Below are 18,411 nucleotides of genomic sequence, written 5' to 3' on the forward strand. Positions count from 1 at the left end.
CTTGAGGGAGTGTCTAATTGGTAGAGTGTTTGTCTAATCTACCGGTCTGTACCTAAAGCTAACCCCCAGTTTTTCGTACGTCGGTTAAATGCTGTACTTTAATCGAGATTAGTGCTAACCGATGCATTTTGGTTTCACAAAACAGAAATTTCAAGCGATAACGCCGATTAAACTAACCGGCGTAAACAATTTTCAATTCTGATTAGTTGGCACCATTTTAACCGCGATTAGTTGAAACGAAGAAAATTTGGTTGCACAAAGGTAAAAATCGAAAAATAACGCTGGTTAAACTAATCGACGTAAAAGATTTTTAACAGGCCATTCACGGGGAATTAAATCCAACTAACGCCGGTTAGGTACCTACTAATAGCTGTCTTCCAATTAGTTTTTGGTAAAAAAAACTAAAAAATTCAAAGTATGGGCTAAATATATGAATGAATTTCATTCATTAATGGAATAGAGAAGTGTATTTAGCTGATATTAGCATTCAAAATTGAATTCTGATTTTTGAGGTTAGTTTTCGATTTGTTGTAGCAGCATAGCACTTGACACTGGCGACAGACAGAGCATTCTCATGGCACATGCGCGCATGCCTCTGTATTGAATGGTCAAATTCACCGCTTCAATAACATAACCTCATTTTTACCTTAAAACATACCTATCATTATCAGTTCTCTATTTTGTAAATATTCTCTGTTATTAGAATTGAAATCAAACTCATTTTTGCTTTGTCTAATAATATTGGACCATGATCTCGTTTGTTAATATTTTTTCAGTTTCAAATTCACCGCTTCAATAACATAACCTTAATTATTTTGTGTCAGTTAAATTACAGTGTTGCCGGATTGTGAAACCGTTAAAATCTTGGTTAGTTAACCGGTAAACTTAATCGGGATTAAAAACTAACCGATCTTGGTGGAACAGAAATGAATCCGTAAAACTAACGCTTATTTGTTAATCGACGTTAATGTCCATATTTAACAGACGGTCGTGCAACTGGCCCTGAGTGTTTGATCACATTGGATGCGCATATATGTGCAATTGCATGCGTGGTCATGCATGATCAAGCGCGCAGATGAGAAACAAGATCTGAGCGATAGGAACTCTCACACTGAATAAATTTATTAATTTACTGTACCTGCATTTTTGATTGTCGAGAGTCTGTGAGCTATCGTAAGAACAGTACGTCCTTTCATTATTCTTTCTAAAGCCTCTTGTACTAAATGTTCACTTTCTGCATCAAGGGCACTGCAAAAAAGATCAGAAACTTTTCAATAATTATTGTTACTAGACCATTTACACACAAAAATATATTTTCCTCCACCAACTGTCTAAAGTACTTACTTTACTCCCTGAAACATAATACTAAAGTGTCACTTTTTCGCTCTCGGTAGTAAAAAACAGAAAAACTCCCTAGGGAGTAAAAGTGACTCCATTTAAATAACATGGGAAGCATCTCTATTTTAAAAACTTACATGGTAATAGGTTAGAAGGTCTAAGCTCAGATGAGAAAGCATAATAGAGGTGTCTGTCATTGAGTCAACTAAATTCAATACCACAACCAGAAATTTGATCAACTCATGAAATATATGTTTGTATGATAATTATTATATTCTTAATATTAGTAGACGATACAAATTTATACAATTTTTAAAATATTTTATTCTATTCAAAATACTAGCCAACAAATATTTTGATCTGCAATTCAAATCTGAACCGCGTGATCTGGAGTCAGCCATTTTTGGTAGCTGCCCAGCTGATATAATTGTTACAACTTTTGCCGATAGATAGCGCAATCGGCAGTGCCAATCAGACGACCTTATTTTAGGTTTTAGATTTAGGTTATGTTTTTAGGAATCATTGTCACCAATACGTAAGTTATTAGAATGATTTTATTTGCAGTTTCTATAAAAAAATGTTGTGTACATCACGAGCGAAAAATACTTTTTCTCCCTCAGGAAAATTGCTGCCCTCAGCTTCGCCTCGGGCTTCAAACTTTTTCCCACAGGGAGAAAAAGTCGTACTTTTCACTCTAGATATACAAATAACTATTACCATTTTCAAGGTTTACATTTATAAAAACATCAATTCACTAACTTTGTTGTAGTCTGGACACTGTGCGTATTCGTAAATATTAAAAAAAACACGAACTTTTTATGATGAAATGAGGAATGCATTTCATGATGTATTCACGATGAATGATGCACTTCTTGATGTATGTTGCATTTCACGAGTCTTGACAAAGCTCTTCCTCAGGAGTAGAAGTAATGAAGATTGAAGATATTGACATTTCTATTATGAATATTGAAGGGAATGTCAATATCTTCAATCTTCGAAAGCTTTTTCTACATGACTCTCTGTTTCTCAAGTTGTCTAACACTCTTATTGCCTTTTCTTGCCATATAAAAAGGGAAGATATTGACATTCCCTTCAATTTTCATAATGAGTAGCTTGCTGCATGTCAAAACTAATTTAGAATCTTACTCATGTCAGGGAAACAAACATGAATACACAACCCGGCATAGAATAGTTATTTGTGCAACTAGTGCGCAAAGTGACAGTTTGCTGCACCGAAAGAAACGTTTACGCCCGAGCCGTAGGCGAGGGCGGAATGGTTTCTTGAGTGCAGCAGAGGTAGTTTGCGCACGTATTTCACATTAAGTTTTTACTACAGTTACCATTGAATATGAAAAGTGGGTAATTATGGGTAAAATTGCCTGAAACGCATCAAATGTTTTTCTGTGTAATTTTATTATTGATAAAAGCCTTAATTTATTGTCAAATTGAATAAAAATGTTGTCCTTGGTTATAATATATAATGTAATAATTTGCGCGTTGTGCTTCCTTGCACCTCTGCTCACTATAGCATCCCACTCACTGTTACCAACTTCATTTTGATTTTGCTGCACTGTTGCTCCATATAACCTACTAAGTATTTTGCGTTGCCATGTTGCAAATCTGGAGTGCAGAAAAATTTTTCCCGCACTACAGCGGAAAAGTGATTCTTTGCGTTCTGTAATCAGTGCAGCAATGGCCACTTTTCAACGTAACTGTAGGAAAATGATATTTCAATCCCACAGGTAAGGCTTTCTAAAACAAGGGACAGCCACCTATTTCAGCAGATAAAAATTTACAACAGTCTTTCCTCAGCTGTTAAAGAGCTGCCTAAAATGAAATTCAAGAAAGTTGTGAAGAATAAATTGATGGAGAGAGCTAATTATTCATTGACTGAATACTTTGAATGTTCAATATAAGGGCTGCACCTCATTTTGGACCAAGTTGTGTACTGTAAGGTGTATCATCACGTGAATATTGTTACTATTCTTGTCAATCTCCCTGTTAGCCTACTTGAATATACATACTCTGAGCTATTGTTATATATTCTTGATATTGTGTTATGTATCTTATTATGTACACTGTATTTTTTTGACGAGCTTATACATTGTAAAAAATGTCAGGCAGAATAAAGAATTTGAATGCATTTCTCATTTCATGATAAAAAAGTAAGTGTTTTTTAAAAATATATTTACGGAGATACATAGTCATATTCAATCATTGACTTTCATTCATTCAAAATACAGTGTCTAGGCTACAACAAATTTATTATACAGAGTGAGTCATAAGTATGGGAACCTTTAATAAATTGGAGACTGTTGTAGATATAGGCTAATATTGTAACTTTCAGGATAAGTTATTGGTCAAATACTTTACCTTTTCACGTGCAACTGAATTTCAACCCCTCATAACGGGTACTTAGGGGTTGTAACTCGAATATTGAAAATGTAAACAACCCCCTTATGAGGGGTTGAAATTCAGTTGTACGTCAAAAGGTAGAGTATTTGACCAATAACTTATCCTGAAAGTTACAGTATTATATCTACAACAGTCTCCAATTTATTAAAGGTTCCCATACATATGACTTACTCTGTATAGTGTTTCGTCATGGAAAACAACATCAATTAAATTTACTAACTATTATTTAACGAAAATCCTAAATAAATGCTGCAAATCACCCCGAAGACTTCTGCTACTGCAGACATTGACAACAGGGTTAACAGCTAGATGGAAATTCGATGAGAACTAATATCCAAAAATTAGTTGCCAGCCCGGGAATCGAACCCGGTACCTCCCAATTGCTAGTCAGGAATGCTTACCCTTACACCAAACTGACAATCTCTGGATAGCAGCGCTCATTTTATACGAAGCCATAGCGGCCAACCAGTTATAGATGGAATTAAATAGAGAATGCATTTATTCAAATGCTAATTATATAACTATTATTTAACGAAAATCATAAATAAATGCTGCAAATAATTTTTGGATATTAGTTCTTATCGAATTTCTATCTAGCTGTTAACCCTGTTGTCAATGTCTGCAGTAGCAGAAGTCTTCGGGGTGATTTGCAGCATTTATTTAGGATTTTCGTTAAATAATAGTTATATATTAATTAGAATTTGAATAAATGCATTCTCTATTTAATTCCATCTATAAATTAATTTACTGCGGAATGAGAAACGAACGAAATAAAGAATAATAATAACTTACAAGGAAACACCCTTTTTCAAATCAACAATTCCACAGCCCTCTTCAAGTTTCTGTACCAGTTTTACAAAATGTTATTCAGTTTACAAATACCTCAGTTATTTCAATTAACTGAAAAAAATTCTTACCTGGTAGCTTCATCCAGTAGTAAAATTCTTGGATTCTGGAAAGAAAAAGATACAAGAATTGGTTTAGATGTATGCACTAACAAAGAATTGATAGGAATCAGTTAATATTTATTGGAGAAACTTTAGAAAAAATCAAAGAATATTTCTTGAAAAGTTGTGGGTTTTGATTAACATTAATTATTAAGATGAGACACTGGGAAGAAATCAACAATAATAATAAATTATTTATTTCTACAGTGTAATTGAATGAATCATATAATTAGCACACCAAAACCTCAGCTAAGATCTCCTGAAACTATCAGACGGCAGTTTGAGCTAAACAGTTATAACTTGAGTAGAATATCAACAATTTAATCGAACGCAATTTATTCCTGGTAAATTTCTGCTAATTAGGGGAGCGTTCTTCTCTGGAAGAAGAATAAGGCTAGGCACACACCAGTTAGTCAAGACAAGACATGATCAGACACGTTCAGTCACAATACTTCACAAGGTTGCTTATGAAGCAGCACACACTGATTATCATTTCAATTAGACATGTCTTCATAAGCAACTAAGTAAAGTATAGTGACTGAACGTGTCTGATCATGTCTTGTCTTGACTAACTGGTGTGTACCTAGTTTTAAAAGTTTCTTCTCTGGAAGCATTCAGTCGACTGACTCTAATCGACAAATTGGCAACTGCGCTTCTATCCATCACTGTGATTGGCTGATCTCCCTCCATTTCTCTGCGCCGCAGATTCCTCCAAGTCAGAAGTAATTTTGTACGGAGTATAGCTACATTGATGATGAGGAACTAAAAAATATTAAGCTGGGTCAAAATATTGAGTCAGAGAGGAGTGAAATATTCGTTAAAGTCTGTGGCCCATGCTCCTTAAAAATCCAAGAAACTGATGTCTTCTCCTTGACTAATGCTCTAGCAATAGCAACTTTCTACTTTGGTAGGAGAAAAATGACCCTAATTCAAATTATCAACTAAAATTATCCAATTTTTCCATGAAATACAAGAGAACTAATAACCTAGCTACATTTGGACTGTTGTATAAATTAGAATTGGAACCGTTTTGGGCTTATAAGCCTGTGGTACTTTTCTGTAAGTTGTGTAATTCTGAATGATTGAATAAATAAATAAATAAATAAATGAATAAATAGATAAATGAATAAATAAATAATACTGAGAGTGATGCCCACATAAGCTCTCAGACTTGTGCGTGGGTAATGAGTGAGAGGAGGGATGATGATGAGAGATGACGACTACTTTTCAGGTAGTCGGGACCGACGGCTTATCGTCTATTGCAAGTGTTTACCTTGACTAATGCTCTGGCGATAGCAACCCTCTGCTTCTGTCCTCCAGAGAGCATGATGCCTCTCTCTCCCACCCTGGTCTCGAATCCCTCAGGAAAGTCTCTGGTGATGAAGTCGTAAGCATTGGCTTCGGCTGCAGCCATCTCAATGTCTTCATTCGATAGACTGGAAGGGTCATCAACCCCGTAGGCTATGTTCTCACGAATTGTTCCCGAAAATAATACTGGTTCCTGAAATCGAAAAAAACACCGTAAATCGATTTGATTCTGAAACTTCTTTATTGTCAACGATATCAAGTACCAGTGTTTCAGATGGACACGTTAATTAGTCGGTCCCGACTGTCTAATAACAGTTGTTAGGTCATGTCAGAGGTCCTGAAATAGATCAGGTGCGACCTGAGCCATCCAGGCCACTCGATATTATTATTATCAAGTACCCATTTAATCACAACACAACTAGTTAAAACTCTTCAAAGGCCATTTCAAGTGTAAATAGAAGGTTAATTGATATATAATTATGTCATTGTGTTATAATAATAATTATTACTGAAATTATTTCAGTAGTTAAAAAGGAAGTGAGTATTCTTTATCGTCCCATTATTCTACCTGAACAATTTACAAAATAATAATATCATCATAAAGATCAATGAAGACCAAACATTTTATATCATCGGCATGGAAAATTAAAACTAGAACACAGTCAAGAAAAATCTGGTGTGGCGCACTCACACAACTTTCCTTGCCGTTATGAAAATTGATCACCTGACGCTAGTGTTCCCGCGCATCTCAAGTCTACTATTCAAAGATTTGAGCCAGCTGGTGACAGGGCATTAACGCTGGAGACACACATGAGGTCTGCTATCTCTTCATAGTGAATGATTTAATAGAATCAACAATGAATTGCAATTGAATAATCACATTTTCTCGAATTTGAAGCTTATTTTAAATTTTAGGTGAAAATGTTACTGAACATTAATTGTAGATTTTCATGCTCAATCTACTCCACTTGATTTTTTTTTTGTTTAAATTGTATCTGAAGCCTGATAATTGGGAATCTAAAATCGAACTTTGCATTGATGGGGCGGCGCTCCTAAAATTTTTACAGATATGGGACTTGTGGCAGTTGATAGAGCTTATCGATGACTATTTTAGGTATGAATTTGATGAAAATCGTTGGAGCCGTTTTCGAGAAAATCACGAAAAACCCTGTTTTTGACAACATTTTCGCCATTTTAGCCGCCATCTTGAATTGCATTTGATCGAAATTGTTCGTGTCGGATCCTTATAGTCAAAGGACCTTAAGTTCCAAATTTCAAGTCATTCCGTTAATTGGGAGATGAGATATCGTGTACACAGACGCACATACACTCATACACACACACACACACACACACACACACACACACACACATACAGACCAATACCCAAAAACCACTTTTTTGGACTCAGGGGACCTTGAAACGCATAGAAATTTAGAAATTGGGGTACCTTAATTTTTTTCGGAAAGCAATACTTTCCTTACCTATGGTAATAGGGCAAGGAAAGTAAAAAGTATGAGAGCACTCCTAAAGCAACCTGCTCACAGATACACTATACTGAGGACCAGGTTATAATGGCAGAATATGATTAACATTGATTTTGCTATCAATCTTGTCTTTGCTAGCATTTATACCTTGGCTATCGTTCCATAACGCAGATAAGCTATCCTTTTCTGGCTCCGAAATTGCCGGACTGTTTTTCAACAATTTGGAGATATAATTAATGAAATATTTCATTTCTATTATAAAAATGTATTATTTTAACATTGAAAAATATATTTTTTTGACGATTGTTTATTTTGAACAATTAATATTACATCAAATATATCGTTATTAGCTATCCTCTATTAATAAAAGGCCGTGGCAAGGTAGAGAATCGGCAACGCTAATCTCCTATCTTTACCCACTTTCATCATAGCGTGAAGATCATTATAGATAACAAAAATGTCAACAGTATAGAAAACTGTTGCAGAAACGCAACTTTTGAAATCACCAATTTGATACACAATACATAGCTTACTTATAATAGATTTGATACTTATCAATACATTAGTGCATGAATGCACCATGAGAATACATGAATAATGAATATTGTAAATGAGGTGAGAATGTATCAATTACCTCACCTGACTGACTACTCCAATATGCGATCTCAGCCAGGAGAGGTTGAAAGACTGCAATGGCATTCCATCTATGAGAACGATACCCGAGCTTGGATCGTACAGTCTGCAAATAAAACAGAATTAGATTTTTCTTGATTCATGAGCACAATTAGTCCATATTATAGATGCATAAGATCACGTCAGAAAAAGAGAAATCAATCCTCATTTTGAAATACTTTTGTAAACTAATGAAAGTCCCAGTACGTACTTTCCGTGACCATGATCACCATTATGCTATTATTCTATATACAGAATGGTGCATGTTTTTCGAACCGCTAGTACTCGGTGACGGGAGGCGGTATTGACCTGGAACAAATGTTGGCAGACGGCCCATAGTATGCCAGTTCAGTCGCCATGGAGTTCAGTCTTTTATACCAAAATAGATTGTAAATTTAGTTTTGTTAAAAGAGTTCTTTGTTGATTAAAAAATTATTTTTCTTGTTTCGTTTTTTTAAATATTGGTACAAATGTTTAAAATATTCATAACAAATAGTGTAAATGTATAACACAATTGATTCAGTTTATTTTAGTTTTGTTGGAGGATTTTTTAGTTTATTTTGTTGTAGTTAGTTTTTTGTTTAGTTGAATGATATTCCGGTTTGTTTGAATGTGTTCTGGTTTATTGTACTGTAGTCCAAGATAAAATTATTATGTTAAGCGACTCATCCCTCAGCACAAGCATTATGCTTAAAGAGGGATGAACCATTAATATTTCTTCAGGGGCACTTACCTTTCATTGTTATTATCATTCATTATTATATCCTATTTTATTTTATTTTTTAAATATTGTATTATTTTATTTATTTTATCTACACATAGGGTTCTGTTTATTTATTATTTCATTATTGAATGTTTAATGATTGTGAAATGTTTTTGTGTTCTTGAATGTGAGTGTAATGTAATTTATTTATTTTTATTGGTTGAATAAAGAATTTATTTATTTTATGGAGTGTTGGAAGGGTACAACATCGTGTGTTCGCTGTCGAGCAGTTTTTTTAGAAACAATGAATCTGTAGTCACAGTACAACGTCTTTTCCGTCAATATTCTGACTCGATTCAAATTTTCCGGAGTACGAACTGAACGAGGAAGAACAGGTGGTTTTACATCACAGAGCCAGTACTTCTAAACGCTGCAACCCATCGGTATATCAGGCACTGCACCTCGAAGTCTAACTCTGAAATATTGACGAAAAATCTGGTGTGGTACACTCACACAACTTTCCTTGCTCATTGAACTATAAGCCTCATTCTTAAACGAGAATGATTTAGGGGAATAACATAATGACGATTGGCGGCAACATATTTGAAACTACGATCAGACTTCTGTATATGTGTATAATTGTTTTCAGAGTACTTTTTCCTTTGTGTAAATTGTGAAATTCAATATTTTTTAAAAGTCGTCAAAACAGCTGTTCTACAGATGAGATATCTCGACTATGTGTTCATTTTATGAACTGCTCTACCTACCTACCTCATGCACGAGAAGGAGGCTATAAAGTTCTTTCTCAAGGATGGGGTGGACCCCCCATTAGTTTCCCAGAAAGGAGACTCATTTCAGTTAATAGAGCCGATAAATAACTATACAGGGTATGAATTTGAAAAAAATCGGTCAAGTCATTTTTGAGAAAATCGTGAAAAACATGGTTTTTTAGTGATTATCCGCCATTTTTCCCAATAATATTACGGAGCTTCTGAAATTTTCCCAGAAATGAGACTCATGTCAGTTGATAGGGCTTATAGCTATCCATGGTATAAATTTGAAGAGAATCGTAAAAGCTGTTTTCGAGAAAACCGCGAAAAACATGGTTTTTTAGCGATTATCCGCCATTTTTCTCAATAATATTACGGAGCTCCTGAAATTTTCTCAGAAATGAGACTCATGTCAGTTGAAAGGGCTTATAAATAGCTATCTAGGGTATAAATTTGAAGAAAATCGTTAGAGCCGTTTTCGAGAAAACCGTGAAAAACATGGTTTTTTAGTAATTATCCGCCATTATTTCCGCCATCTTGAATTGAATTTTATTGAATTTCTTATTGTCGGATCCTCATGGTATAAGGAACTTGAGTATAAAATTTCAAGTCAATCGGTTAATTAGGAATGGAGTTATCGTGTTCACAGACATACACACATACACACACACAGACCAACACCCAAAAATCATGTTTTTGGACTCAGGGGACCTTGAAACGTATAGAAAACTTGAAATTAGGGTACCTTAATTTTTTTGGAAAGCAATACTTTCCTTACCTATGGTAATAGGGCAAGCAAAGTAAAAAAGGCGTTGCACTGTACTACATATTCATTGTTTCTGAAAAAAACTGCTTGATAGCAAAGACACGATGTTGTACCCTTCAAACACTCCATGGCGACTGAAATTGCATAGTATGGGCTGTCTGCTAGCATTTGTTCCAGGTCGATACCCCCTCTCGTCGCCGAGTACTAGCAGTTCGAAAAACATGCGTTTCCTCTGCACCACTCTGTATTTCCCTCCCAATCAGCTAGCCGAAGGGCTGTGTCATTGCATTTGAGGAGGTCGTCATGAGAGCAGTTTGTGTCAAGCAACTCGCACTGCAATAAGTGAGTGTAGTTTCGTTCTAAGCCGAAGTCATAGGCAGCATTGTCCTAAATGTAACCCCAGCGTAGCAGTTTTCATTTACATCTTGTGACTCCTGTTCTTAGTCGATTTAAAGACGTTTCCAAGTTGTGAAGTGGGGTTCACTCAAGTCTCATTATCTTTACAGATTAAAAGAGTATATTGAAAAAACTGTGAGCTTTATGAATGGTTTCTTTACATCAAAACCTATACCCTACTATCTTCTATACTATATTATACAGGGTGTCTCACGTAAGGTGTAACAGCCAAAGAACATAGTTTCTACATGAAATTTGCAACAAAAAATGTCCAAAAGAATTTCCTTATATAGACCTTAGTTTTCGGTATATTAAGATTTCTCTATATTTTTGAAAAACATAAATAATTATAACACAATCAGTAATAACTAAATAATATATAAATAACTAATAACTAAAAATAAAATATAATTCTGAGGATATGGTTGGAAAGAGTAAGAAATTTTCAATACGATTATTATAATTTGTTCGTTTGTTTGAGGTTTTGAAACTTTTTAAGAGCGTTCAAACAGTTTGAAATTTGGCTTTAAACTCGACGAGTGTATTTTTTCAATTTTGAGCACTCAACAATTTAATTAGTTGACGACAGTAATCGGCTTGAGTTAACAAGAAATCGGCTTGAAATTCGGAACATAAACGACCTTCACCATGGGATATCATCTTGTTATACTATCTTTTCTCTATGATTGTATCAAGTAGTTTCATTCGATTCTGTTCACCTTATTAGTAGAGAGAAGAGTGTAGACTTCCCAGATCCACTATGTCCCACAACTGCTATAATAGATCCGCTGTCCACATTGAGGTTGAAGCCGTTTAGAATTGTGCTCTCAGGCCTGTTTGGGTAGGAGAATGTGATGTTTTTGAACTTAATATCACCGCGCAATGGTTCACTGGGTATCAGACCACCTGAAATTAAAATTATTAAAATGAAGGCGGATTAACACACATATCAGTGGGTATCAAAGTCAGTGAAATTTTAATTTCCATGAGTTCTAATGAATCAATACAATTATTACAGTGATATCATTTGGAGAAGGATAACTAAGCTTAGCTTGTTCTATTCCGCTTTCAAAATTTAATGGTAATTAAGTATATAATGTATATATCTCACAAAAGCTTTACATTTATGTTCTGAGAATACTACGTGAGAATAATTGACAATTTAAAGAAACAAGTCAAAAGAAGCAAAGTGAGAATGCAAGAAGAAGACGAAGGAGTTGGAATAAAAGGGGAAATCGGAGAGAAAGGCGATGGAGGGAGAAGAACAAAAGAAAAACTGAGAAACTGGGAGAAAAATAAGGGACATTGTAAATAGAGGAGGAAAACATTGAGAATGAAGATATGGTGAAGAAAATGGAGATAGAGATTCGCAATAAGATTCTCCAGAGGAGAAGGAGGAGGATGAGGATGATGAGAAGGAGGAGGAATGTGTGAATGAAGAGGAGAAGGAGGAGGAGAAGGAAGAGGAGGAGGATTCAGATTCAGATTCCTTTATTCATGTGTTTAACAAAACATAATTCAACTTACGTTCTAGCGTTAAAAATAAATACCAGTAGCGGTAAAATGACATGGTGAATCATATTAAACTGATGAGTTCTACAATAATACTGAGCAAGAATAATGTTGGAAAATGCAAAAAGTTAAGGTACTACTGTAATGTTTTCACATGAAACGGTGAAGTCTAGACCTTAAGATATCCATTTTCAGAGAGGGTATCAAGGATACCCTCCCTTTCAGCACTTGACCGTAAAAAAAAAGAAGAGGAGAAGGAGGAGGAGAAGGAAAAGGAGGAAAAAAATTGGAGGAGAAGGAGGAGGAAGAAAATTGGAGGAGAAGGAGGAGGTATCTGAGGATGGGGAGGAGGAGGACGATGAGGAGAAGGATGAGGTGGATGAGGAGGAGAAGGACAAGAAGACAGAGGAAGGAGAAGAAGAGGCCGAAGAAGAAAAGGGAGAGAAAGAAGAGGGAGACAAGGTAGACGAGAGGATGAGAAAGAGCTATACAACTAGGAGAGGAAGAAGATGAACAGGAAAAAAGGAGAAAAACAGAAAGAGAAGGACGTTGAAAAGACAGAAGTAGAAGAAAGGAGGGATAAGAAGAAGAAGAAGAAGAAGAAGAAGAAGAAGAAGAAGAAAAAAGAAAACTCACCAGTATCCTGTATACCGGGCACATGATCTATAAGCTCCCACAACCTAGTGCTGGCTCCAAGACCCTTGTTCATCTCGGCATAGAAGCTGCTCAGTCCTCCTAGACTGACTCCCACGTAGGCAGCATACCACAGGAAGGCAGACAAATTGCCAACTGTGAACTCCTGTTTGGCCACCATTGATACGCCATAGTAAAGCACTGTCAGGATTATCACGTTGCCGCTGAAGCCTGTCTGGAGAACAGAATAAATCAATCAAGATAATTCATATTATTTATATTCAGATATATTGATTATTCAAATTTTCTCATATCAGTATTGATTGATTCTTTATCACAAATGACAATGTATTGCCAGGTGTTGCAAGACCCATTGCATACTAACATTACATTTTTTAAAACAAATTGAAGAATTGACTTATTCAGAACAAATAATATTATATGTAGAGGGGTAGAAAGCTTTTGAAAACAAAGAGTAGAACTTATTGACGTGACAACGTCTTATAAATTGGTTTGCCGGGTGACACTTCAAGAAACTGCGTTACGTTCCCACGTTATGCGCTCACAATGAGAGCGAGTGAGAGCGTTCGTTTCGGTTCACGGTCGTCTGGAAAGAGCACGAATAGGAGCAGTGGCGAGCAACGCAACAACAGCCCGAAGACATTCACCTGAAGAGAGAGTGAAACGGAGCAATCTCCTGCAACTGCGCCACTACTTAGTGAATACGAATAGGTTATGTGAATAAGTATAAGTGAATAGGTATAAGTGTAAGTATAATAGGTATAAGTGAATAGGTTATGTTGTAGTAATCACAATGTTGTGGTAGTTTTCAATCACAAAAGTAGTATAAATCGTTTCTCAGCCAATAATAATTTGTTTAACTTGAAAAAATGAGCGCGACTTGGTATGTAAAAAATTGAATCGAGCACAGTCAGCCCGCCTAAGAGCGAGAGAGACAGAGTGATTTTGTTGAGGATGTGTGAAGGTAAAAATAAAATTTTGTTAATATGAAATTCAGTGCGAGATTCTTTGTATAAATTAATGTTTTAAATATAATTCTTTGTATAAATAAATGTTTTAAATTGTTACTATTATTTCATCCTTCTTCCTACTATAGGAATGAATATTCACATTAAAATTATTTTACCATTCAAAGTCGTTGTCACGTAAAACTTTCGCCCGTATACCAACTTTACAGGCAACTATGCAATTTTTTTAATATACAGAATAGAAATAAGAATACACATCCGATTTTTATACCAATTAGTGAACAAGGATTCTAGTATCAGTGAACGTATCCAGTACAATGAGAATAATATTCCCATAAGGTATATAAACATGTTCGGTCTAAACTTATGTAAAATTCAATTTAAGAGTCCAAAGCCACCAGTCCCAAATTCATATATTCAATGGTTATTGAGATATTTGAAAAAAAAAATCTGCGCAATTCAGTACCTTCCATGGAATATCCCTGAAATTATTGTGGTATCTCAATACCCATTGGTTAAATAATTTGTTGGTGGTACCAATATGTTCGAAATTTAGAGTCCAACGCAACCAGTCCCAAATTCACATATTCAATGGTTATACAGATATTTCAAAAAATCTGGTCAATTCAGAACCTTTCATGGCATATCCAAGAAATCATTGTTTTTGGCAAATAAATGTATAATAATTAGTGAAATACGCAACATTCCAAATTGTATGGAACATAACTTACTTTTTGGACTACCGTATTTATTTATTAGGTTAGCAAAAACAATACAACGATCGCAAAAGAAAAAACAGGCTATTGACCAGAACTTCTTCAATTTCCTAATTTAGTTTCAAATTTATAGTGTATACATGAAAATTCGGGACAGTTATGGGCTGTGCCTGTTGGTTCTACCGGCCTGGTTAGAAAACAATCATTTTCGGCCTCCATATGACGCACGAAAACCAGCTCATTACATCCAAGTGGGGCGAAAAATAATTAATTGTGCTCTGTGTATCAATATCTCATTAACCATTGGGATTATTAAGAATAATATAATTATTTTGATAACTCATTGGAATCCATCAAGAATTTTATATTTTTAAAGTTAGTAAAGTATTTATGTTCATGAAATTTTAGTTTCAGATAAGTGATTTTATTAAACTCAAACTAGTCTTAACGCGGTTTGTAATTAATGATTTTTTTGCAAAAAAATGAATTAGAATTGGTAATGATTAGTGAAATACGCACCATTCCAAAGAATCCTCCCCTAGCCAACGATTCCTTAATGGAGAGGTTGAGTACCTTGTCCATCTTCTCACTGTAGGCCTGAATTTCCTTCCTTTCTTGACTGAAAGCCTTCACAGTTCGAATGTTGCTGATACGCTCTTCGGCCACCTGCGTCGACTCTGCCAGTGCTCCCTACAAACAAAATACTGACATCATTTATTACCAAGTTATCTATTATCAAAGTTAGTAGACAGAAGGTTGGTCACTCATCTATAGTATTTTAGTTGAAATGCAATTGGAGTGGGGGAACTGCAGTCGTGACGTAGGCTGTAGTACAGAGTAGGCAGAATATCGCATTCTTGAGAATCATACGGTGACGTATAGTCAAATTATATAACACAAACATTTTCTGACATGCAAGATTTCTGTTTCTGCTTTACAATAATTATCAAAACATTTGAATAATACAAGTATTTTGCCATATAAAAGCAAAAACCCCACCTCCTAACCTTCCCTTTCAAATCATTAAGGTTTCTTCATCTTCTAGGTCGTGTTTATATTTTGAAGTTTGGCTATACATCAGCTTGTGAATTTCGGGGATGAGATATTTTGATTCTCGTAGAACATGTGCTCGATACCAGCATATGTTCAGTGCATTTATATGGATGAAATTCTTCGGATTTACTGGGATCGGTTTATCGGATTATTGCAATGCATTGGTTTATCAAGATTTTTTATGGGTTAATCTGAAATTATAATAGTATAACGTTGTCTACTAACGCTTTTCCAGCTTATTAACTTTTTCGTGTCACGTTTTTAGATTCTTGAAAAACTTTCAACTTAACTTTATTCATATAAGTTGAATGAACTTGAAGTATTTAACAGCATCATTAGAATCAGTGATTCAATCGCTATAAGTATGGAGAATTTTTAAGTTCTAGGTCAATCTTGAGGGGATTAAACGACGATGTATTTGAAGATACAGTGAATAAACTGTATGCTCAGTGTGGTTACTCTATCACTTTTTTACTACACGTGACGTCACGCTGGCGTTTCCCCCACCACTTCGAATCTTTCACCTGTGAGTGATCAACCTTCTGTCTACTAACGTTGATCTATTATATCTTCTTCTTCTATATATATAAAAGCGAAATGGCACTCACTCACTGACTGACTCACTCACTCACTCACTCACTCACTCACTCGCATAACTAAAAATCTACCGGACCAAAAACGTTCAAATTCGGTAGGTATGTTCAGTTGGCCCTTTAGAGGCGCACTAAGAAATTTTTTGGAAATATTTTAACTCTAAGGGTTGTTTTTAAGGGTTTAAAGTTTGTCTTTTGGCATGTATATTCTTCTTCTCCCAATCTCTTAATTATAATTGAAATTTCCATATCATATGTTACTATAGAACTATAATCTAGATAGAGTACCTCTTCGAAACTGGCAACCAAATTAATAATTTGGTCAGGCTGGCATTAAGTTGAGTTGACTTTGTTAGGTTGGCACCAAGTTGAAGATTTAAATGCATTTATCGCGGAAAAATTGATTGGGCACTGCTACTTCAATCCTGGGAATATTTTATTTTTAGCCGTCAGGCTCGCTTTGCTCGCCATATCCGTTTAATCTGGACCCCGACTGGATTGTCTTAACATATGATAAAAATGCTGAAATGGAAAATGCAGGCGAGCGAAGCGAGCCTGCTGATCTCATTCTGGACGATCCAGTCGGGGGTCCAGGGGGCGGAGCCCCCTGGCTAGACGGATATGGCGAGCGAAGCGAGCCTGACGGCTAATCTATAATATAATTAAGGAAAGAACTGGCTTACGAGATAGGAAATTTACGAATAAGCCTCATCATGATTGTCTGAACTACTGGACTGATTAACTTGAAATTTCAGATTCTTAATTTACCAAGGATGGTTATAGACCTATTTTAATTTCTTCAAGATTTCAGTAGGTCTAGTTTTCAAGTTTTTAATTGGACTCTTATGGAGCACGGGTTACCTGATAGTTTAAAATAAAAACATGAAATATTTCAATGACATCCGATTCAAACCTTATAAATAGCAAAATGCTTCCCATTCAATCACTACCTATAGTGAGGTCCACGTTATAATGGCAGTGAAGAAAGATAGGAGAAAAAAGTTGCCAAGTCTCTCTATTTTGCCACTGACTGTACACAGCGGTTACTCAATTCATCCCATTAAATTCAATCCAATAATAATTATCATTTCCTTGATAAAATAATCAATTTAATGTCAAATTGATCAAGAAAATAATTTTGTTCATAATTTGATTCGAAAATTTGCTTTCAGATCAGATTTTTATTTTCATACAAACCAGAAATGGCAGCTAATTTAAAAAGCTGTGATACAAAAATCACAGAAAACAACATAAATTGTTGTTTAAAAGCTGTGATACAAAAATCACAGAAAACAACAGAAGTTGTTTCAAAACAACAGAAATTGAGTTATTGGTAGGTATTCTATTCCAATTTCCTTTAAAAATAATAGAAAATGGGAATCCTATTTAAAAATACGTAATTTAATTGATTAATTCTGAAATAACTTTTCAATATTATTTATACCGGTACGAGTAGGTCTAACCTATACGGGTAGGCTAACTTAAGCATGGATGAAGTCTAGGATGGTTAGTTATCAACCTTAAAAATATTATTTCAGGTATTTCAATTTGTGTTTCTCATAAGGTAATGTTAAAAAATTATCTCATTGTTTCAAAAATACATTTTGAATCAATTATACGACTTGTGTACTCAAGTATTTTGATAGAATGAAGAAAAAGAATGGCGGCTGAGAATATGGTTTGTTCAGTTTTGTACAGTCACTGTCAAAAGTAAATAATAAATATTCTGGCAAGTAGACAACATTGCAAAGCGAGAGAGAGATAGTGCTATCTGTTTTGTTGCATGATAGAAAAGGACAGCAACAGTATTGTCAATCGTACACTGCCATTATAATGTGGACCTCACTATAAGTTGATTCATGCTGAACTATTTCGGCCACCTGGGTTGACTCAGCCAGATGACCTAAAAACTGCTCCCTACAAACAAAATACTAGCATCATTTATTACCAAATTAAACTGCAAGAAACGTTTCATTTTATTACCAAGTTGATTGCAAGAAACCTGAAAGAATTTTAGTCAGATTCAATAATAATTTTCATAGTTGAGATGAACTATTTAGTTAATTATATTTCTACATTGTTGATATTAACTGTTCATTCTCGTTGAAAATAG

At 35.0% G+C, this 18,411-nt stretch overlaps 1 protein-coding gene across 1 annotated transcript in view; it reads right to left on the bottom strand.

Annotated features, from left to right (window-relative positions):
• The window catches only part of LOC111053631 (ATP-binding cassette sub-family B member 10, mitochondrial), a 37,300-nt gene that overhangs the window by 860 nt on the left and 18,029 nt on the right, over nt 1–18,411 (bottom strand). The window contains 7 exon segments of the mRNA XM_039438452.1: nt 1,139–1,248; nt 4,671–4,705; nt 5,974–6,201; nt 8,135–8,234; nt 11,522–11,708; nt 12,951–13,182; nt 15,172–15,342. Coding sequence (XP_039294386.1) covers nt 1,139–1,248; nt 4,671–4,705; nt 5,974–6,201; nt 8,135–8,234; nt 11,522–11,708; nt 12,951–13,182; nt 15,172–15,342 — 1,063 coding nt within the window.

Source organism: Nilaparvata lugens, chromosome 11 (genome assembly GCF_014356525.2).
Source record: "Nilaparvata lugens isolate BPH chromosome 11, ASM1435652v1, whole genome shotgun sequence".
In the NCBI taxonomy this organism is placed as follows: Eukaryota; Metazoa; Arthropoda; class Insecta; order Hemiptera; family Delphacidae; genus Nilaparvata; species Nilaparvata lugens.